The following is a 24,046-nucleotide window of genomic DNA, read 5'->3' as shown; positions in this document are numbered from 1 at the left end:
TACTTAGAAATTCCCTTACTATAGCCCTTTTCTGCCGCTTTTTTCTATGTTTTCTATGTCCCGAAGGCTCACAATCTAACTAAAGTACCAGGAAAAATGACAATTAGAAGAGTAATAAAGAAAGAAAAATAGAGATAGAGGAGAAAAATAAGAAAATAAACATACTAATAAAATTACAATGATCTAAAGGAATTTGAAAGGTTAAAAAGAGGGGAGATAAGAATAGATGCAGAGGGAGAACCGTTGAAGCAAAATAATTCTGGGGAAATTTAAATTTATGAGCATAACTTCTCTATTTCATGTGATTTGATCTACCAGACTTGTGTTATTTTTCTTAGTTTATTCTATGCTTCTCGAAGCATATTCTCATTGTATTGTATTGCTGTTTGTAATATCATAAAATCAATAAAGTTCTTGAACTTAAAAAAACCAACTATTTCTCTATGAAATAGGACTATAATAAGTAAATAAGCCGGAAAGGTCACGTTAAGCCTTTTCCTTTGTTTAGTCTTATAAATAGATCTCCTTATCTTGTTACTTGTCTCTCCCAAGATGTAATTGGGGTCTAAGGAAGAGAAACACTATTCTTAAAATGATAATTTTCCTTTTTCTTTGATTTAAGCTTTAACAAACTTTTCCTTTTTATTTATTGTTTCCTATTAATGTTTACCTGAGATAAGGAGACCAGAATTGAACGCAATACTCCAGGTATGGTTGCACCATGGAGGGATACAGAGGCATTATAACATTCGTAGTCTTGATAACCATCCCTTTTTAAATAATTCTTAGCATCCTGGTTGCCTTCTTGGCTGCCGCCACACATTGGGCGGAAGACTTCAGCGTATTGTCTACGATGACACCCACATCCTTTTCTTGAGCGCTGACCAAAGGTGGTCCCTAGCATCCGATAACTAAAATTTGGATTATTCTTCCCAAATGAAAAACTGTAAGCACCCCCCCCAAAAAAAAAAGAACCCCCCCCCAAAAAACCCTTACTGTGAGATCAAACCGGCTATGTCACTCAAAGCCCAAATGATGAAGTTATGACTGTCTTATTTTGGTCACACTGTCAGAAGGGAACGATCATTGGAAAAAGACATTAAACATAAAAACATAGAAATAGACGGCAGATAAGGGCCATGGCCCACCAAGTCTGCCCACCCCAATAACCCTCCCCTACCTTTCTCTGTGAAGAGATCCCACGTGGCGATCCCATTTTGACTTAAAATCAGGCACGCTGCTGGCCTCGACCACCTGCAGTGGAAGATCATTCCAGTGATCACCACCCTCTCGGTGAAGAAATATTTCCTGGTGTCACCGTGTAGTTTCCCGCCCCTGATTTTCCACGGATGCCCTCTTGTTGCCGTGGGGCCTTTGAAAAAGAAGATGTCCTCTTCCACTTCGATACGGCCCGTGAGATATTTGAACGTCTCGATCATGTCTCCCCTCTCTCTGCGTTCCTCGAATGAGTATAGCTGCAATTTTTTCAGCCTTTCCTCATACGGGAGATCCTTGAGTCCCGAGACCATCCGGGTGGCCATACGCTGGACCGACTCAAGTCTCAGCACATCTTTGCGGTAATGCGGCCTCCAAAATTGTACACAATACTCCAGATGGGGTCTCACCATGGATCTATACAATGTTTTGAAAGATCGAAGGAACCAGCTGAAGAGAGTGACCTGCAAATCAGATGGCTGGACATGTTGAAAACCACCATGGGGATGATGCTGGAGGACTTTATCAGACTAACACAAAACTGATCTCTTTTTAGATCCATATTCCATCAAGTCGCTAGGACATCAACACGAGTCGATGGCACCTAACTAACTATTATGAAAGAAATAAGTCTTCAGTTGTTTGTGAAATTGCAAATAAGAAGTTCATTGAATCTTGTGCTATTACACTTCAATCTATGTATTTTCTATATCACAAAGCCCTATGGACACTCCATAGACTTAAATCTGCTGGCCTTCTACCTACGAACTAGAGAATGACACGGTGACAAAATTCATCATCGTTCCCATCCCCGCGGATAACTGCGGGAAATAATCCCATGTCATTTTTTAGTGTCTATTTCAACCTTGGTCCTTCTACACCAGCATTCTTCAAAGCAAAGCTTGCGGGTCAGTGGTTGTGGCCATTCATACTCTGATTCTTATGTGAGCCAAGGATAATGAAGCCATTGTGACATCACTGATGTGATTGGCTCTTAGGCACTGGTGGAATGAGGCATTATGACATCACAATATCTGCTCTGGATACCAGAGACTGTCATTCTGTAGTGTCTGTTTCAACCTCAGTCCTTCTACACCAGCATTCTTCAAAGCAAAGCTTGCGGGTCAGTGGTTGTGGCCATTCATATTCTGATTCTTCCCTCTCTCCTTAAAGAATGACATGACGATGGTTTCCCGTGGTTATCCACGGGGACGGGAACGGTGATGAATTTTGTCACCGTGTCATTCTCTACTATGAATCTTTGTTGGAATTGTGAGTCTCAACCTGGTTCATTAATACACATGATGTTTGAATGTTCCTCAGTGCATTCCTTCTGGTTAGAAATATGGAATATCATGAAAAAAAATTTTCAGATTGATTGCAATTTATCTTTTTCTATTGTGATGTTTAAATCTCATTCTCCACGTATTAATATTCTGGACTCTGATAAAATAAACTTTTTGATATATTATTGACAATTGCACAGAAATCGATTCTTTCCAATTGGAAATCTTCAAACTCACTTCATGTCCAACACTGGTGGAACTCAGTTTACAACATCATAAATTTGAAATCGAATTATCAAAATGTAGAGGTAAAATCCACAACCCTATCTTGGTCTCCATTAAGCACTTATTTGCAATCTCTCAATGTCTAAGTTTTGCCCATTTATATTTGCCCATTTGTATGTGCCATTGTACAGGCAATGACCTTATCGTGGCTGGACTACTGCAATGTCCTGTACCTGGTAATAACCAAAACTAGGTGCAGGGCATTGCAGGTGGTACAGAATGCCACGGCTAGGTTGATAACAGGAACGCCAAGATATGAGCACATTACTCCTTATCTTCGACAACTGCACTGGTTGCCAGTTGTATTTAGACTCCAATACAAAGCAATTATATGGCACAATCCCAGAATTCTTGAAGAGCAAGCTGTCTGGTTATCAACCGATAAGATCATTGCGTTCGGAAAATTCTGCATTGTTGAAAACAAATGTCAATCCAAAATATGCAGGAACCAATGCAATGACCTTCTCGTGTGCAGGAGTAAAATTGTGGAATACCCTTGTTGGACAAATTCAGAAAATTGTTATAAGAATTAATTCCGTCTGTTTCTACTTGTCCTGATTTGTTTTAACATTTTATGGATGTAATCGTTTTGCAAACCGTTTTGATATAAAAATTTTTTTTAAAGAAATAAATAAATTTACTGAGGCAAGGAATTTCATATCTTTGCTAATTGATAAAACAAAACAAAAAATATAAGAATTGTCATGAAAGTTTCTACATCTTAAACCTTCCACAGAAGGAAAATCCAAAAGTAAACTATCCTTTATGACGAGAAGAGACAAATCTTAACAGACACAAAGAAGAGAATACACTTTTAAAATCAAACAACAGTTTGTTATCTCTGTAAACAAGGTCCGTCTCTTAGGTGTGTGTACATGCTCTTAGGGCTGTTGAAATCAGAACTAGTAGCAGTATCTTTGGAGCAGGGACTGTCTCTTCTGTGTTTTGATGTGCAGCGCTGCGCATGTCTAGAAGTGCAATAGAAAAGATTAGCAGTAGTAGAAGCTGTCTGAATGCCCAGTGACATCACAATGCATCTGGGTAATTCTTGATGACATCATAACAGAGCTGCATATGGTTTCCTCAGCACAGGAGAACTAATGCACCTTCTTGTCCAGTTTGTCTGTTTTGACTAGATTGTAAGCGCTTTGGAGCGGGGACTGTCTCTTCTGCGTTTTGATGTACAGCGCTACGTATGTCTGGCAACGCTTTAGAAATGATTAGTAGTAGCGGTAGCAGTTATTTCTAGGATAGGCAGCATAAAATCTGTCTTACACTTTGGGCTTTTGTCAGGTACTTGGAAGATTGGCCACGGCTGGAAACAGGATTCTGGGCTTGATGGCTTCAGTCTGTTATGTTGTATTCTTGATCTCCTATTCACATCCCCTAATCCTGCTTTCTCTTGACCGATTCATTGCATTAATTACTGCCTGGATAAAGACTGATTATTTAGTGCACCTTAAACAAGTGTTGAAAATGGCACCATTAGGCCAGTCTATTTGTGAAACTTATTGTCCAGTGGCTAATCTGACCTTCTTGGCTAGTTTAGCGCAAGATGAGCCAACGGAAAGCTCATTTGGAATCTTCTTGACACGGCTCAGTCTGGCTTTTGAAAGGTTTTTCAGTGGTCCTGAACTTGTACTGCTAGCTCTAATGGGGAGAGTGTGGTTAAAGCCTCAGCACCCTGAGGTTATGGGTTCAAACCCACGCTGCTGCTTGTGACCCTGGGCAAGTCACTTAATCTCCCCCCTCCCCCCCCCATTGCCCCAGGTACATTAAACAGATTGTGAGCCCACCAGGACAGACAGGGGAAAATGCCTGAATAAATTAATGTAAACTCTTTGAGCTCCCTCAGGAGAACAGTATAGAAAATTGAATGAATGACTTTGGATCAAGGAACGGAGTGGTATGGTCTGTGGCACTGCAAGTGAGTGTTGGGGGTAGGACCATGGACTTCCTATGCAGGAGCAAGTTTCAGCAGTGGTTCAATCTGCATTTTTTTCCAGCTCCGGCTGTTAAGTCCGTCAAAGCCAATGTTGTCAGCCCATGATTCTAGGCAGGTGTTGCAGTCCACGATATTAGTGAAATTCGACTATTGCAATGCCTTGTTCTTGGGAATGGCGGGGACCGGAATCATGGCATGGCTTTTGACGGGATGTGCTGGATGGATGCATACGACCCCCCTCCCCCTGCCCTGTCTTGAAACAGCTTCATTAGCTGCCAGTATCTTATCAGATTGAGTATAAGGTACTGCTGCTACTCCTATTAATTATTTCTACAGCGCTACCAGATGGACGCAGCGCTGCGCAGAGTCACAAAGAATAAGAAAACCATCTGCTACTTATTCATCAATTGGCGTACGAAAGATTGCCACAAGAAATGGAATTTGGTAGATCTGCGTTATCAGCCGAGAAGGTCATTACGATCCGAAACTGAGGTACAGTTGGAGACAGCAGGGCCCGCAGCCATTGACAGAGACAAGAAGGATGGCTTTTTTGGCGGCTGGTCCTCCTCTAAGGAATAGTTTGCCGGGAAACTCGAGGCTATGCAAGCAGGGGGGACATAAGAACATAACATAAGAACATAAGAGATGCCGCTGCTGGGTCAGACCAGTATTCCATCATGCCCAGCAGTCCGCTCACGCGACGGCCCTTTTGGTCAAAGACCAGCGCCCTAACTGAGACCAATTTTTTAAAAAACTGCATATGTATTTTTAGGTTTTGTATGTATATTGGAATCTGCCTAGGACAGTGTCTTGCAAACTTTGCAAAGCCGCAGCACACTAAGTATGGTGGCTATGGCTCGAGGGCATCCAGAAGTGCGTGGACGTCAAAGCGATGACATCATGTGTATGGGTGGTGTCATCACGTCGACATCCGCGCAAAGGCCCTCCGGACAGGGCCCTGAGCCACTTGTGGGAGGTGCTGGAAGGGAAGAGGCATGGCGAGACAGAGAGGCGCTGATGCCGGCTGACTGCCTACAGGACGTGCCTGTCACCGCAAGAGGCGCGTCCTGTAGGCAGTCGGCTGGTGCCTCTCCTCCTCCCCATTGTCTTGCGGCACACCTCTACCGCAGCTTAGTAAAAGGGGGGGAGGGATAAAGTAAATTTATAGCAGTATGGAAGATCTTTTATGTGCAATCCTGTAGATTTTGTTTAAGCTTTTATTTTTGCGTTGACTGTTTATTATTGCTTATTGGTTTTTATTAATAGCTCACCTGGACCAAAGAAAGTGTGATTGTACTGTAATCTGTTTTGCACTGGTTTGTTGGACAACATATGCAATATTCAATTGAGAAGAGGCTTATGAGTTCTTCCGGACTGTTTTGTGTTATTATCTTTTAGGCTGGCCAGAGCCCACTGAGTCACTCATGGATAAGCAGGATCCTTTTGAGAGCACAGAGCAACTTGAACAGCCAGGTAATGCAACCCTGTGCCTTGGGACAGCAAGAGAAAAGGGCTGTAGTGGGAGTATGCTTAAGTGATCAGGGCTGTTCTGCTGGGAAACTGAGCATGTCCTGGCTATAGAGGAGAATGCCTCCAGGAGCCCAGTTCTATCTAATACCATGCTGGGAGATGGAGCATATCCTGCTTACAGAGGACAATGCCTCCAGGACCATAGTTCTCTCTAATACCATGCTGGGAGATGGAGCATGTCCTGGTTATAGAGGACAATGCCTCCAGGAGCACAGTTCTCTCTAATGCCATGCTGGGAGATGAGGCATGTTCTGTTTATAGAGGACAATGCCTCCAGGAGCACAGTTCTCTCTAATACCATGCTGGGAGATGGAGCATGTCCTGCTTATAGAGGACAATGCCTCAAGGAGCATAGTTCTCTCTAATACCATGCTGGGAGATGGAGCATGTCCTGGTTATAGAGGACAATGCCTCCAGGAGCACAGTTCTCTCTAATGCCATGCTGGGAGATGGGGCATGTCCTGCTTATAGAGGACAATGCCTCCAGGAGCACAGTTCTCTCTAATGCCATGCTGGGAGATGGGGCATGTCCCGCTTATAGAGGAAAATGCATCCAGGAGCATAGTTCCTCTAATACCATGCTGGGAGATGGGGGCATGTCCTGCTTATAGAGGAGAATGCCTCCAGGAACATAGTGCCCCCTAATAACATGCTGGGCATTGGGGAACAAAATGTGTCCTGTTTTGTAGGACTGCACCACCCCAAGAACAGCACCCTTTACATCATGCTGTAAGTCTGTGGGAATTCTTAAGGGGATACACACGGTTCTTGCTTTTTAGGTCAGCCTTATCTTGGTGACATTTTGATAGCAACAGACAGGAAGATGTGTGGGTGGAATCTTGAAATCTTCTTACACCTGCATAAAGTTGATAGGGTGTAAATATTTCTATTCAGCTAAAGCCTTTTGTACTATTGTTTTGAAATGCCAAAGACCTTCAAGCTCTTTCCCTGCCTCTTCATATCTGTCTGTCTCAGAGATCAGAGAGATTGTGAGCAGGAGAGTGACAAAGACGTGGCTGAAACGAATGGGGCTGTGAAATCGAAGTTGAAAAATGCTGTGCAACGGCTGTTTCCTTTCCTGTCATTTCTAACAAAATGAAAAAAATATCAGCAAATTGTGTGTGTGTGTTTTTTAAAAATTGTTTTTGTGTTAGCATGTGCTGTTTGCATATATATATATATATATATATATATATATAGATATGAATATAAGAACATAAGAATTGCTATACTGGGACAGACCAAAGGTCCATCAAGGCCAGTATCCTGTTTCTAACAGTGACAACCCAGGTCCCAAGTACCTAGCTAGATCGGTGACAGGTCAAAAGTGCGTGACAACAAAGGCGCGCCGACAACCCAGCGCAGACAACTGAGCACAAGGCGGAAGCGCGCCGAAGAAAAACAGTATTTTAAGGGGCTCCGATGGGGGGCGTGGGGGTGGACCCCCACTTTACTTAACAGAGATCGCGCCGGCGTTGTGGGAGGTTTGGGGGGTTTTAACCCCCACATTATACTGAAAACTTCACTTTTTCCCTAAAAAAGAGGGAAAAAGTTAAGTTTCCAGTAAATGAGGGGGGTTACAACCCTCCAAACCCCCCACAACGCCGGCGCGATCTCTATTAAGTAAAGTGGGGGGGGGGGGTTCCCCACCAACACCCCCCGTCGGAGCCCCTTATACTGTTTTTCTTCGGCGCGCTTCCGCCTTGCGCTCAGTTGTCTGCGCTGGGTTGTTGGCGCGCCTTTGTCGTCGCGCGCCTTTGTCTATGAACCAGCTAGATCTCAAGTAGTGAAACAGATTTTATGCTGCTTATCCTAGGAATAAGCAGTGGATTTCCCCAAGCCACCTCGATAATGGCCTACGGACTTTTCTTTTAAGAAATTATCAAAACCGTTTTTAAACTCTGCTAAGCTAACTGATTTCACTAGCCAAACTTAGAGATCCTAATATGTATACTTTGGAAGAAAGGTAGGAGAGGGGAGATACGATAGCAATAGCAAGATGTACATAGGATATCAAATTAGAATCAAGAGCTTCTCCTTCTTCACAATGCCAGCGTCCTGTATGTCTGTCACTCAGTCTCCCATTCCCTGTTTCATTCTCTCTCTCCACTCGCCCTCTCTTTTCATGTCTCTCTAGAATAACTCTTTGTGCTTTATCTTCCCAGCACAGCCTCTGGTGCGTCTGGTGAATGGGACCAGTCGCTGTGGTGGGACTGTGCAGCTTCGCCACCAGAGGGAATGGCTGGCCCTCTGCAGCGAATTTGCAGAGCTCATGATAGCCAGCCTCATCTGCAAGGAGCTGCAGTGTGGAACCGCCAGGAGCTCCAATGCCACCTTGCATGGCAAAGGAACTCCCTGCCCAGAGAGTCCCAGAGTCGTGACCAACCGCACTTCTGCCTTCTTCCTGAGCGTGCACTGTCCTGGATCTGAGGAAGGTCTGGAAAACTGCAGTTTAGCACGCCTGAGCTCCGAGTCCTGTCCCAGTGGAAAAGCTGCCATCATCAGCTGCACAGGTAAGGAAGACAACATGGCCGGTCGCTGCCAATATTCACTGATATTTCGATGTCAGGAAAAAAAAAAAGAAAATTCTAGAAGGTGATTATCAACTAAAATACATCTTAGCATAAGAAGGCATTAGCAAAAAATTGAGTTTTCAGCATTTGCTTAAAATTCATCCTCCCCCGTACATTACTTAACAGTTGTGGTTAGAATGGTTTAGGTCATTTCTAAATGGCCGTACGCAGGAGGTCAAGGTAGATGGTGGATGTTCAGGACGATGAGTTGTCAAAATTGGTGTCTAGCAGCCAGATTGACCCAAATAAAAAGCAGGTCCATCTTTGGCTGCTGTGTCTTAGCCGGCAGGCGGATGAATATCAGCTTGGCTGGCAAAGTCTTTGGCAACTACATTTAACCTGGAAATCCAATGCTGGTGGTTGGCATTGAATATCCGGGTCCACTGCTGACCTCAGGAGTTAGCCGGGCTGCCTTCCGTAGCCTGAACATTGACCCCTTTGTACCTGAGACAGAGGGTGAAATGACTTGCCCAATCGTTAGGAAGACTGGTGGGAGAGATTTGAATCCTAATTCCCAGCCCACAGCTCTAAGCGCTAGGTAGCTAGGGATCGGTGCAGAAAGGCGCGTGGTAAAACCGTGTGCCAGCGGCTGAGCCTCGTGGCTTCTACCGCAAGATTAGCCAGAAACTCTTCCACGGCAATGCGCTATGGCTGAGATGCAAACTCAAAACATGCAGAAGCTGCGCACCGATCGGCCCGCTGGATACGTCCACGCAACAGTTCTGCAACGAGGGCAGCTCCACGCTGCACATTTCGGAAGGAAACGAAAGTGCCGGCATGCACCTGCCCTTGTGGTTCTGCGCATAAACCCCTGAATTCTATAAAAAAAAAAAAAAAAAAACATTGAAAATTGTGCACGCAATTTAATTGAACATGCTAATAGAATTCCATGTCATATTAGAAAGCAAAACAGCTTAAGGACGTTTAAAAAATTACTAAAACGGTATTTATTTCAAAATATGAAGGATCTGGATTGAAAATGGCATTGTAGTGAGAGAGAAGAAATGGAACTGTAACTTTGTTTTGGCTGAGAAGAAATAATTATGAGTATTTTATGTTTCATGATTGTATTATAATTTTTTGGTCCTGTGATACCTTGTTATGTTTTATGTATGTTTGGAAAAAGCGGATTATAAGCAAATAAACTAAGCTAATTAGCGCCAACTAGCAATTATTGGTGCTCATCTCTCTCTCTACCTGTCTGTCTCTTTCTTTTCTCGCAATTTCTCCTTTTGTTCCAGAGCACCGGGAGTTGCGCTTGGCGGGCGGCGGCAGCCGCTGCGCAGGTCGAGTGGAATTTGAAAAATACGGGAACTGGGGAACAATTTGTGACGACTCCTGGGATCTGCAGGATGCTGATATTGTGTGCCGGCAGTTGGGGTGTGGCTCGGCACTCAGTGCCCCGGGGGCCTCCTCTTTCGGGAAAGGAGCAGGCCCCATCTATCTGGACGAGGTGAATTGCACTGGGAATGAATCTTATATCTGGGACTGCCCTGCTGAGGAGCAACACGACTGCGGGCACAAGGAAGATGCGGGTGTAATGTGTTCAGGTCAGTCGTTGTTTTACCCTTCAATCTAAAATCAGCTTCGTTTGCATTTTAAAGCATCCATGACTTGGGCACCTACAATTCCAAGGTACATATTTTGCATAGACATGAAAAACAAAGTCGAACCTAAAGATGGTTGAAAGCAGCAGTTAGGAACTGCGTACTGATAGCCTGGATTTGGCGCTAAGGCCCTGAAGCGGTGGTTACCGGCTACGAAACGATCGTCGGCCTGACCTGTTTGTGTTCAGTGGTTTTTACAATTAATCATTCTCGGCTATTTTTTTACTCCCACCTGCTAACTTTAAACTTGTGCGAAAGTTTTTTGCCTATGATGCTTGGGTGGAAGAATGTGGGTCCACCTCTCCGTTTGTCTGAGACTTTTCTTTCGCTTAAGTAGTAAGCTAGCTTTCTTGGCTTGTGTGGTACTTTTGTTTTGGAGTGATATTTTTGAATCTTTGTACTATGTTTCCATATGACCGAAAAGATGTGCTGAGAGTAGAGTCGGTGCAACGGATGGCCACCAGGATGGTCTCAGGGCTCAAGGATCTATCGTACGAGGAAAGGCTGAAAAATTTGCGGCTGTACTCACTCGAGGAACATAAGGAGAGAGAAGACATGATCGAGACGTTTAAGTATATTACCGGCCGTATCGAGATGGAAGAAGAAATTCTCTTTCTCAAAGGACTCTCAGCCACAAGAGGGCATCCGCTGAAACTCAGGGGCGGGAAATTTCATGGCGACACCAGGAAATATTTCTTCACCGAGAGAGTGGTCGATCCTTGGAACGAGCTCCCGGTGCAGGTGATCGAGGCAAACAGCGTGCAAGAATTTAAGAGCAAATGGGATGCCCGTGTGGGATCCCTTAGAGCAGGGGTGTCCAATGTCGGTCCTCGAGGGCCGCAATCCAGTCGGGTTTTCGGGATTTCCCCAATGAATATGCATGAGATCTATGTGCATGCGCTGCTTTCAATGCATATTCATTGGGGAAATCCTGAAAACCCGACTGGATTACGGCCCTTAAGGAGGGACTTTGAGATCCCTGGTTTAGGTCATTTCTACATGTCCATACGCAGGAGGTCAAGGTAGATGGTAGATGTTCAGCACGACGAGTTGTCAAAAGTGGTGCTCCACAGGGGTCAGCTCTTTAATGTTAATCTCCGACCACTATGCACATTGTTACGTAAGGAGTGAAAAAGTGGGCTTTTAGCCTAGATTTGAACACCGCTTGTCATATTGACTCATAGTACGGAGGCTCCGCCAGCGACATCGCTGGATGAAGTTAGACGCAGTTTCGATCAGGGTGAGAAATTTTTTGCAACCTTTCTTGACATATCGGCAGCAAAGTGCGATCGTGTATCATGAGGTACAAATTGCTGTCGCTAACCTATGTAGCAATATGGAAATTATTACCGCGATACCCGTCAGCGGTAATCGCATGTCGGACTTTACTCCTAAAGTTACATTCTGCTGGTAACGGTGGTTTGGTTATGCCATCTAGAAAGGAGTTGTGGGCTGCGACATTTTCATGTGCGGGCCCAGCAGAGTGGAGTACCGATGGGTTTGCGACCCCTTTGCGACCAGATTTCCCTCCGGCCCGATTCACTAACCTCCCTGCGATCTGCTTCCAATCTGTGCATGCAAATGAGGAGAAACGCATGCAAAGTAGACAGGGACGCCATTCACCAATGAAATTTTTAAAACCGACCGGGCTGGCCGATCAACCCAAGAAGCGACTGCTGGGGACCAGTCGCAGACGTCTTTCCGACTCTCCAGCTCCACTGAAGCCCTGCTCTCTGCATGCCCCGATCTCTCCTGCCTGCTCTGCCCTGAATCGCCGCCCTGCTCTTCCCCAATCTCTCCTGCCTGCTCTGCCCCGAATCGCCACCCTGGTTTCTCCTGAATGGCCGCCCTGCTCGTCCTCGGATCTCTCCTGCCCTTCCCCGCACTGCAAGCCCGTGGTTTTAACCCACAGGTTTATAAATGTTTGAACATAAGACACCTGGGTTTTACTTCCATTGAAAGGAATGGAAGTAAAACCCGGATGGCTCAATCCGTCCTCCTTTTACTGGAGCCATATAGTAACCCTAGGAAAGAGGGCACGATGAAGCGCTTCCAAGAAGAAATGACTGAGAATAGCTGGGACCCAGCTGGACCTTTGGTTTGAACTGCTATATTTATTAATTTGGATTTGGTTCACATCCTTTTCAGTAACTCAAGGCGAGTTGCATTCATGTACACCAGCCGGCCAATAGTGTCCACCGACCGGTTAAATCACTCGTTCGCATAATCTTATCATTTATTATTTCTTCTTCAAGTACATCATTCTAAATTGACGAGTAATTTAAGAGGTAATTCTATTTTATCTCTGATGAGATCAGTTTGGGGTAATTTAGTTAAATTATGGAGTTACAATCCTCATATTACAGACATGTTACCTATTCAGGGCAATGGAGATTTTCAACCTAGAATGATGTCTAGGGTTTTTAGAAATTGGGGATTTAAAGCTATTTCTTATTTAGCACATGTTTTGGATGAGAATGGTAAGATGAGGAGTTTTCCTGATCTTTCTTCCATTGTAGGAAGGGGTCCTGGATCTTTAGTTGCATATATGCAATTGGTAAATTATTTAAACAAATTAAAGAGAATGGATTTTTCAATTGGAGTACATGAAAAAATTATTTCATTTTTTAATCAATGTGAAGATATACCTATTTCTGTTTCCTTATTACATAAATCGTACATATGAAAAATTTTTACAGAATTGGAGTGAGGAATTGGGAAGTCAAATTTCACTTATGGATTTTACACAAGCTATTAATAGAATTCCAAAAGTTATTATGGGTTCTATTTGGAGGGAATGTTCATTTCGAGTCTTACAAAGAGCTTATTTTTCACAAATTCAAGCTTTTCATGCCGGTTTGATTAATACCCCAATTTGTATTAAGTGTGATAAGGATCCTGGTACTTTAGTTCATGCTTTTTGGTCATGCCCTTTAATTAGGTCATTCTGGTCTGCCATCCTGTTATTTTTAGGCTCATTATGGGGTTGTTCTGTTGTAGATTCATCAAGGGGAGTAATTTTTGGAAAAGCTGCGGCTTGTGGGGTTTTTGGTAAAAAGAAGTGTCTCTTATTTCAAAAGGCGTGTATAATAGGACATAAATGTATTATGCAATTTTGGTCATCAAAAGAAGCTCCTAGTTTTTGGCATTGGAGGAATCAATTTCATCGTCTATTGTTATTTGAGACTTGGGAAGTTAGGCGTTCGGCTAGGAAAATTCGTATGTGTATGGAAATTTGGGATCCGTATATTCAGAATCTTTCAACTAAGGCAAGAAGTTTAATTCTTAATGATTTACATTGAAGCTACGATTATTTATCTAAAATTCCAGTTCTTTACTTTTATTGTTCTTTATTTTTGTCAACTTTCATTGAGTTTGGGGGGGGTTTAATATGATTCTTTCAATAAAAAAGTTATAAACTAAATTTTGGGGGAGGATAGGGGGGAGAGGTCAATAGGAAAAGGGAAGGGAGGTAGGAATTAGGGGGAGGGTATTGAGAGATGGAATGGGTATTTTGGAAATATATTTTGAAGAAATGAAAGATATTTGATGGAAATTAATATGATGAATTTTAATTTAATGACTATTTTATTGTATTATAATATTGTATATTCACTGATTTCTTCAATAAAAATGTTATAAATTGAAATCACTCGTTCGCAGCTAATCCAGTCATTTTCAGTGGCACTTAACTGGTTGTGTTTGCCGAAGATGACTAGTTAGTGCCAAATTCAAAAGCGACTAACTTGTGGCCATTCCAGGGACGGAGTTAGGTTAAGCGCTGACACTGAGCCCCTCACCGCATAAATAAATTGCTTAAATCAGGCTACATAAATACCAGTCCTGTCTTTAAGCGGTTTTGCATATGCGGCCAAGGGCTCAGTATTGACGTCACCACCTATGCGTTAGCTGGCTGAAAAACAACCAGATATTCAATACCAAAGGCCAGGCACGGCAGCAGAGGGCAACAGTTGTGAAAGGTAAGTTTCTGTGTGTAAGTGCAGACAAACTTAGTACTTAAGGCCCGGATTCTCTAACCGGCTCTGATTTTTTAGGTGCCAGTAGGTGCCCAGGCTCGGTAAAAAAAAACACTGTTTAGACGTTTTTAATGTTTAATGTTTTTAACTGAGTTTCAAGGCGCCTAAAAATTGTTGCCGTAATCGCGCCTCCAGAGGCACTTTAGGCTACCCAACACTACTGTAGGCGCAACTAACGCCGGAAGTGGCGTTAGGGGGGCTAAAGCGCCTACACAGGCATGATTCGCGTCAAAAGTAGGCGCCGGAAAGGTAGGCCTTAAAAACCCTGGCCTACACTTCCGGCACCCGCCTTTGCCAGAGGCTCAGTTCTGTACGCGTCGCTGTTGTGCGATTAACCTGCAATCAGCAGCCGCTTTTACGGCTCGTGCCGACAACAGCACCGGTTACAGAATCCGTACCTAAATGCATAAGCACCGTAAACACTATTCTACAAGGGTGCATGTAAGTAATATGGTGTTCAATTGTAAGGGGTCGTACATGAGGGTGGAGTCTAGGCAGGATATAGGCGGAGCTCTCAGTTACATGCATAGCTTACAGAATACTGTAAGTTACAGGGGTCCTTGCCACATTTAGCTGCCCACAGTATGCCAGGGCTATGCAGGTGCTCCAAAATCAGGTTATATTAATATTTTATAACAGTATCTGGGCACCCAGATGCCTTTATCGAAGAGAAGCCTGTCAATGCATGACATTGGAGCACTTTACAGAGGTACCCACTTAAAGAACTGCCACAAAGTTTATACCTGAGGTAACAGAGGGTCAAGTGTCTTGCCCAAGATCACAGGTGGCCGTGGCATTCAAGCCCTGGTTTTCCTTGTTCTTCTATGTCACCATTAAAGGCCACCAAACTCTCACCAAGATATTCAGTATATATCTCAAACTCCTCACCTCCGTTAAAGGCCAGGCTCCATATCAGGTCAGGCTGTATACTTCAGTGCATGCACGGAAATTTCTGCTTCAGAACTACGAATCCCACAATGCACTGAAATGTCAGCAGCGGCTGGGGTTGATCGGAGGGTTTGGCCATGCTGTACCCTACCTTCACTCACTGTGGGTCTCCGTCTCCCCACAGAGCACCGGGAACTGCGGCTGTCTGGCGGGCAAGACCACTGCGCTGGCCGTGCAGAAGTGTTTTTCCAGGGCACGTGGGCTACCGTGTGTGACTCGGTCTGGTTCCCAGAGGATAGTGATTTACTGTGCAACTTCCTAGGGTGTGGGGCCACGGCATCGATGCTTAAGTTCCAGCACAAGCTCCCAGGCAGGATAAGCTTTCTGTGTAAGCAGAATTTAACCTCGCCCTGGGACTGCGGATGCTACTTTAACAACGAGAATGTGTGTGGCCAGTCTGCCGCAGTGGGAGTGATCTGCACAGGTAACGCACTGCCCTGGTGAGCTCTTTCACTCTGTATGAGACAGGGCCAGAGAGGTGACAACACTTTCCCATGAAACGTGTGAAAGTGAAGAATTTATGTCTGCAAGTTATTTGTGCATCCACTGTCTTGACCTGCTATTGCTCAGTTCATACTAGTATGCTCCATGAAACTGGGAAAACCCCAGAAAGAAAGGAACCTAGGGGACAGGGTGCGAGGGTAAAGATGGAGAAGCACCTAAGAGGGCAAAAGACAGAAATCAAAGGATAGGGAGAGATGGAGATTATGAGTGGTAAAAGGAAGAGCCTGGGGGCTGGAGGAGAGAAATGGGAGGGAGTCGGTGGGGAGAGGCCTGCTGTGGGTTGGGAAGAGTTTGAAAGGAGCCGAATGGAGGAAGAAAGGCAAGAAGTGAAGATGAAATGAAAGGAGGAAGAAGGGAGGGAGTGATGGTTCCTCAAACCATCTGCACCTCTTATATATATATGTTTAATACCCCTCCTTTCACTAGGATCTCAAGAATCCTAAATCTGTCTATTCATGCCATATTTACGTTCTGAAAATTCAGCTTTACTGAAATCGAATGTGAACCCAAGGCTTGTTGAGACTGGCAAAAATGACCTTTTGCTGTGCAGGAGTTAAAAAATGGAACTCCCTCATGGGCCAAATCCGAAACTGTTCTGGAAATTAGTCAAGACACAGCTATTTGAAGATGCTTTCTTCTAGTTAATAGTTGCCTTTTTCGGCAAAGCTGATGAAATGTTCACGATCATTCTTATTATGGTTTTAGTTTTACCAATGTTTTAACATGATTTTTTAGGATGATTTGTATGTCATGCCGATTTTGTTTTTAAATTATGTATTTAACTCTATGAACCACCAAAGATGCCGTGGAAACTTGCACACAGCATCAAAGCGAAACCTTTGCAAGTTTCCACACCGTCTTTGGTGGTTTAGACGCCCTCTATCATCCAGCTTTACCAGCCTTTAAGCCTTGTCATTTGAAGAGTCTCTCAATGAGCGCCATCTACTGGGCCGACCCCCTGAGGAAGGCTTCTCCACAGAAGCCGAAACACGGACCGTGTTGGGTCCACAAAATTCACAAGACTTGGATTTTTTTATAAGGCTTGGTTTTACATACATGATATGATTCTAAGATATTTTTGCTTATAATAAAATTGTATTTATTCCTTTAGGCTGATGTATTCAGTCCCTTTCCCACTCCTTCTTTGGTTTACCTAGTTTGTTCGGGGGGGAGGGGGTCCTTCCTTTTGGATTATATTTATATGAATATCAGCCTAATTTATTCTAATCTAATATGCAGTTTGTTAATTGCACTAATACCAAAAGATAGCTCAAAGTGATTTACAATAAGGAAAACAGATGATGGGAGTTTACAATTACCAGTAACTAAAATCCAGAAAATGAGTATAAATATCAAGAATAAAAAACATTTGTTAAGATTTCCCATATAAAACTGTTTTCAGATTGGGTTTTTTTTCAGTAACTCATATAACCAAATTCTACTCTAATTTGCCAAGGCAAATTATTCCAAATGTTAATAGCAGCCGAAATAAATAGTTAAACCGTCGTTTAAATCACAGGCCCTTCGATGAAGGGTACCACAATAAAAAAAAATACAACTTGCCATTTATCTATGAAAGCCCAAGAAGGCAGATTTAAACTCCACTCTTTTGTACGGCAGGACAAATGCTCTTGTCTAAGCAGGACAGAGGACAGTTTAATGAAAACAGAAGTGTTTTGAACAGAGCAGAACACCTGGCCTCCCTCATGGTGGGGATGATGAAGCGTGGAGAATGACACGGGGACACATTTTCCTGTCCCTGCCCCATTCCTTCAAGCTCCGCCCTCATCTTTCATAAGTGTCCGAGGCTTCTGCGGTTTACAGGAATGGGGCAGGGACAGGGAACGGCGACCAAACTCGCGGGAACAGGACAGGGAAATTAAGTTCCTGCGGGAACTGTGGGAACGGGGACAAATTTGTCTCCGTGTCATTCTCTGAGTGGGGGTTGAGGGGTGCAGGCTCAAGATGTTTGCTGCAACCAGATACTGGAATTTTAGGTGCCTTGGTCTATAAAATATTCAATCACAATATACACCGCTCTTTCTAAATATATATATATATTGTTTTGCATTTTTGTGTTTTTCTTATCTCCTCTCCCTTATTATTCATGATCTCGCTTTTCTGTCTTGTGCTTCCTTCCCCTGTTTTCTCTCTTTTCCCCGGTTCTCTGTGTCTGTCTTTGGGTTTTTGTTTTTTTACTCTGTCTCTGTAAGTCTTCTGTGAAACAATCTAATTTTTCTCTCTGGTGTACTCCAGGGTCTTTGGGCTTGTTAACTACGACAGTTACGATGGAAAGAACTGAAGAAATGACTTCCAGATTCATCCATGGAAGAACAGGTGAGAGAAGAAGGTAGATGTGAGCACGCTGACAGATGAGAGAGAGAAATGGGAGGCTGAGATGAGGGGAGAGAGCGAGAGAGGTTGGGAGGTCAGACAGGTGAAAGGATCGAGGGCCGGATTCTCAAAACTCACTGGTAAAATCCGGTGAGTCGATGTAGTAGCCATCGTGGGGGCAATTTTTATTTTAGGGGCAATTCTCAGGATAATAGCATGCAAATTATATGCACACTATTTGTGCGGAGAATTGCCAGCAAAGGGCGGGAGGAACCGTGCCAGGCGCTTGCTCAAAAGAGCAGTCGCTAAGCATAGCTCCTCTCCTTCTGTGAAAGCTGCTCTCCCTGCCACGATCAACTGAGCCGCAGGTCTCCCCGAGTCCCTGCCAGCTCAGCTGATTGGCTGGCAGGGAGAGAAGCAGAGGGAAATGTCCCCCCCCCTTCATCTGCCACAACCTGCTCCCCCCACCCTGTAGAAAATTGGCAAGAGGGATGCTTACTCACTCCTGCCGCCGGAGTCCCCACCCCCCCCGTACCTTCAAATCTAAGGACACCAGGAGGGATGTCCACTCCCTCTCTCCACCGGGGTTCCCCGACCCCCCTGAAACCCTCCGCAACTTTATCACACAGAGCAGGGGTAGGGAACTCGGGTCCTTGAGAGCTGTATTCCAGTCGGATTTTCAGGATTTCTCCAATGAATCTGCATGAGATCTATTTGCATGCACTGCTTTCAATGCATATTCATTGGGGAAATCCTGAAAACCCGACTGGAATACGGCTCTCGAGGACTGGAGTTCCCTACCCCTGACACAGGGGATAATGGGAGATTCCAGCTGAAGAGCTTTAACATCAAACGGAACGGAGTCAAAATGCTCCAACACTTTGCCCTTCCAAGATCCCTAAATCTATCCATGTGCCTGCCCAGTGCTCTCTCTCATCTCTTTAAATCGAAGGACGGCAGGAAGGATGCCCACTCCCTCCTGCCGCTGGGGAATCACCCGGAGTACTCCTTTAAATATTAATGAGCCCATTTTGCTACCATTCTAATATGAATGACCTCGTTGCGCTACAATTGCATGGTAGAGTCGAAGACTACTAGGACGTTTGGAAAAGACAACGGCGATCCGTTCTGATAACTGGCCGGCAAAATACTGGCATGCTAAACTGGCTGGAATCAGTTTAGCAACTGTTGTACAGGGCACGGTAAGTTTTGAGAATCTGGCCCCTGACAGGTGAGAGAAAGAATGGGAGATGGGTAAGAGGCAGCTGGGGGCGGTGGCAACCTCCTCTCCACCTCCCCCCGCTCCTTCCATGTTCCCCCCTCCCCCCAACACCCCCATATCTCTAAATCTTCACTTGCACCAGCAGCTTCTCCAGCTTGCTGCTCACGCTGGCGTTCCCTCTGTCACTTCCGGGAGGGAGCCAGGCCGGCGCGAGGAGCAGGCTAGGATAGTCGCCTGCACTGGCAAAGATTTTTAAAGAGGTACGTGGAGGGTGGGGAAGGGAGGGCGCCAGTGTGGAGTGTGGGGGCAGAGAGGTGCCAGTACCCCCACCAAGACAGTGCCTGGGGCGGTCCACCCCCCCATACTACACCACTGGGTAAGAGAGAGTGTGAGACTGGGAGCCCTGACAGATGAATGGTAGGGGGTAGGGTTGTTGGGAATCCTGACAGATAAGAGAAAGAATGAGAGACTGGTGAGAGATCATAGGAGACTGGGACCCTTAAAAGATGAGAGAGAGCACTGGGCACATGGATAGATTTAGGGATCTTGGAAGGGCAAAGTGTTAAGAACATAAGACTAGCCTTACTGGGTCAAGCCCAGTAGCCTATTCTCACGGTGGCCAAACCAGGTCCCTAGTACCTGGTCAAAATCCAAAGAGTGGCAACATTCCATGCTACCGATCCAGGGCAGCAGATTTGGACAAGTTCCTGGAGGAAAAGTCCATAGTCTGTTCTTGAGAAAGACATGGGGGAAACCACTGCTTGCCCTTGATTGGTAGCATGGAATGTTGCTACTCTTTGGGTTTTGGCCAGGTACTACGGACCTAGATTGGCCACTGTGAGAACGGGCTACTGGGCTTGATGGACCATTGGTCTGACCCAGTAAAGCTATTCTTATGTTCTTACATGAGCCAAGTATAGGACCATTAAGCCATTGTAACATCACTGATGAGGTTGGCTCTGAGGCATTATGACATCACAATCTCAGCTCTGGAATGTTGCTCTCATTGGGGTTCCGGAACCTTGCTATTCTTTGAGATGCTGGAATGTTGCTACTCCTTGGGTTTTGGCCAGGTACTAGTGACCTGGATTGGCCACCGTGAGAACGGGCTACTGGGCTTGATGGACCATTGGTCTGACCCAGTATGGCTATTCTTATGTTCCTATGTGAACCAAATATAGGACCATTAAGCCATTGTGACATCACTGATGAGGTTGGCTCTGAGGCACTGTGGACTGAGGCATTATGACATCACAATCTCAGCTCTGGAATGTTGCTCTCATTGGGGTTCCGGAACCTTGCTATTCTTTGAGATGCTGCAATGTTGCTACTCTTTGGGCTTTGGCCAGGTACTAGTGACCTGGATTGGCCACCGTGAGAACGGGCTACTGGGCTTGATGGACCATTGGTCTGACCCAGTATGGTTATTCTTATGTTCCCCCATGTCTTTCTCAATAACAGACTTTCTCTCCTCCAACTCACGCGCCTCTCACTTCTGCTGCTTCTCTCAGCCACTCCTGCAGGGCTGGAAGCACAGTGGATGCAGGGAGGAGATGGAGGAGGTTAAGGCCATCAGTAGCGTGGAGAGAAGGGGAAGTGCCAACCGCTTACCCCTCTCTCCTGCCTCACAGCAGGCTGCTGGCTCTTCCTGTCCATGCCTGACGGAGCCCTCTCTGCCCGCTTGGCATGAGCTGGAGCCAGAAATCAGTGGTGGCTGGCACCTGTGTGGGCAGGATTATAGTTACTGCTCCCGCTGTAATCGTCTGCCGCAGCAGAGGGAGAAAGTCCAAATTAGCGAGCAGAGCAAGTGGGCAGAGTTTGCACGCACCAGCTGCCAGGAACTCAGAGCTGCCATAGCACCAACACTGCAGCTTCCTGCCAGAGGACAGAGACAACTGAAAGCAATGTGTGTGTGGGGATGTGGGTGGGTGGGTGGGTAGGGGGTTAGTGTTGAGTCTTCTCTTGCTGCTGCAATCAGCTGTTCCCAGGAGAGAGTGGGAGCTCTGCTTCAAAAGGAAACACAGCCCCCCCAAAAAAAATAAAAAATAGGAGACTACACTCCAGGGGATTTCAAATAATGTCCAATAAATTCTCACTAGAAAAAAAAATCCCTGTTTAAATACATATAAGACAAAATTCTGAAGGCCAGAACACATTACAGGGGTTCAAGGAAGGTTTGGATAGGTTCCTAAAGGATAAGGTGATCGAGGGGTACAGATAGAACTAGTGGTAGATTATAGATAGAACTAGAGGTAGGTTACAGCATTAGTCAGAAACCACTTCACAGGTCACAGACCTGATGGGCCGCCGCGGGAGCGGACCGCTGGGCGTGATGGACTTCTGGTCTGACCCAGTGGAGGCAACTTCTTATGTTCTTATGAAGGATAGCTGAGAGGAGAGAAGATATTCTAGTTTCAAGTTTAATTTTAATACATCGACCATCGATGTGCACCTGGCTGGTTTACAATGCTAAAAATGAAAGGTTAAAATAAATTTTTGTAGGGGGGGGTGGAAATGTGAACATTAAATAGACAAATTACAAATACGAACATGAGCTGGAGGGGAAAGGGGGAGGGGAAAGTTAATAATTACATTATTAAAAACAAATTAATTAAGGGGAAGAGGGGGGGAGGATAAAACACCAGGGGGCAGGGGAAGAATAGCTAGGAGGAGAGGATGAACACATGGTTAAATCAGTGGCATAGTAAGTGGCGGGGTGGAGGGTGGACTGCCCCAAACGCCATCTTGGTGAAGGTGCTGGCAACATTCCACCTCTCCGCCCCGCACCTCTTTGGCTCTTCGCTGGCCCAAGCTGCATCTCTAACCTGTTGCTACCGCTGTCCTCAGCTCTCCCTCTTCCCCGGGCTTTTGTAGTTGATTCATCGGTGACCAAATCAGGTTAGAGGGACTGATGCTGGAATAAGGGGGGGGGGGGTTTAGGGGTGGGGAGGAAGAAATGGGAGAAACCCTGAATTTGCGGGAAAGGAGAGGTGCTGGACTCGGAGAGAACAATGCCAGCATCTGGAGCATTCCTGATCCAGACAGCCCAAGGCTTGGCATGAAAATTGGAGGCTTCTGGCCAGGGAGATTTAGCCTCCCTGATCTTCTTATACCAGGCGCCTAAGCAGTGAGGACCTGGGACATTCCTCCTGTCACTGCGTAGGCAAGCGCATTGTGGAGTCTTGCTACGCAAGGTAGAGAATAATTGGTTTGGATTTAGCTTACACCTTTGCCTCCGTTTTCTTATTGCAGTCTCTTTATTTGCATCTTCATTGTCTTCTTCCCTTCAGATGCCCCTGAGTTGGTGAAGAATGGGACAGAAACCTCTAAGGACCCCACCCTGCGAAGTATTTGCATTATTCTGGCCGTTCTTCTCCTGGGGACCCTACTGGCCTTTGCTTTCTTTGTCTTCAGAAGGCGAAAGAAACAAGGTGATTACTGAAAGCTCTGGGGAAAGGAGACCAGGGCCCAGAATTTTCTGAATCTCAGGGCCTCCATCAAATTATTTCTTTTTAGAGCTGCACTTTAATTGTGATCAGTGCTGCTATTAATGTGTTCGTTATTAATTCTGATTAAAAAAACGTAATCACAGTTAATAATTAATCATATGTTGCCTGGCTTTTCCTCCTTCTGTCCCTCCCAGCATGGTCTGATATCTCTTCCTCTCCTCCAGGACCTGCCCATGGCTCTCTCTCAGGTTCCCTCCACCCCCCTACCCCCCGTCACTCCCTACCTGGTGTACCTTTGGTAAGATATAGTGGAACTAGAAAAGGTTCAGAGAAGAGCGACCAAGATGATAAAGGGGTTGGAATTCCTCTCTCCTGATACGAGAAGAGTTCCAACCCCTTTATCATCTTGGTAGATCCATAGTCTTTGTAGAGTCTTGGTAATTCCCCTAGTCTTTGTAAGTTTTGACAGTGAAAAATTGGTAGATCCCCTAGTCTTGGGATTACCAGACTAATTGGTAGATCCCCTAGTCTTTGTAGAGTCTTGGTAGATCCCCTAGTCTTTGTAGAGTCTTGGTAGATCCCCTAGTCTTTGTAATTTTTGACAGTGAAAAATCAATCCACTTGTACCCATTCTACTCCACTCAGGATTTTGTAGACTTCAATCATATCTCCCCTCAGCCGTCTCTTTTCCAAGCTGAAGAGCCCTAACCTCTTTCCTCATACGAGATAAGACTAAAAAAATTAGGGCTCCTTACTCCTGAGATTGTACGAGGAGGATGGGGGGCGACTTTGGCGGTGGACCTGCGACCCGTAAGTGACATCAGAAGGGAGCCAAGGCCAACGTGAGCAACAAGTGGATAATGCTGCTTGTGCCAGAAAACTTTTGAAGAGGTACGTGGGGGGGGGAGCAGAGAGGAGGAGAGGCGTTGGTGCCCCCCCCCCCCGCAAAGATGGCGCTTGGGGCAATGGAGGGTTATGCGACTTGCCCAGAGTCATAGGGAGCAGGCTGGGATTAAACTCACAACCTGAGGGTGCTGAGGCAGCAGCTCTAACTACTAGGCCCCTCCTCCCCATTACCATCACATTTCCAGATATTGATAGTTTTACCAGT

The 24,046-nt window shown here is 45.2% G+C and overlaps 1 protein-coding gene across 14 annotated transcripts in view; it reads left to right on the top strand.

Moving 5' to 3' along the window:
* CD6 (CD6 molecule) overlaps positions 1–24,046 on the top strand; it is a 70,803-nt gene that overhangs the window by 39,924 nt on the left and 6,833 nt on the right. For 7 of the 14 annotated variants that reach the window (XM_033919638.1, XM_033919637.1, XM_033919635.1 and 4 more), the window contains 6 exons: positions 6,130–6,204; positions 8,427–8,774; positions 10,076–10,384; positions 15,551–15,850; positions 18,187–18,267; positions 22,777–22,917. In XM_033919638.1, coding sequence (XP_033775529.1) covers positions 6,130–6,204; positions 8,427–8,774; positions 10,076–10,384; positions 15,551–15,850; positions 18,187–18,267; positions 22,777–22,917 — 1,254 coding nt within the window. Of the gene's footprint in view, positions 1–4,729; positions 5,224–6,129; positions 6,205–8,426; positions 8,775–10,075; positions 10,385–15,550; positions 15,851–18,186; positions 18,268–22,776; positions 22,918–24,046 lie in introns of those variants that run through there. The other 7 variants (XM_033919636.1, XM_033919643.1, XM_033919632.1 and 4 more) reach the window with 6 other exon arrangements.

Source organism: Geotrypetes seraphini, chromosome 14, assembly GCF_902459505.1.
Source record: "Geotrypetes seraphini chromosome 14, aGeoSer1.1, whole genome shotgun sequence".
In the NCBI taxonomy this organism is placed as follows: domain Eukaryota; kingdom Metazoa; phylum Chordata; class Amphibia; order Gymnophiona; family Dermophiidae; genus Geotrypetes; species Geotrypetes seraphini.
Note: the sequence above shows the minus strand (reverse complement) of the source record. Positions and strands in the feature narration are given on the sequence as shown.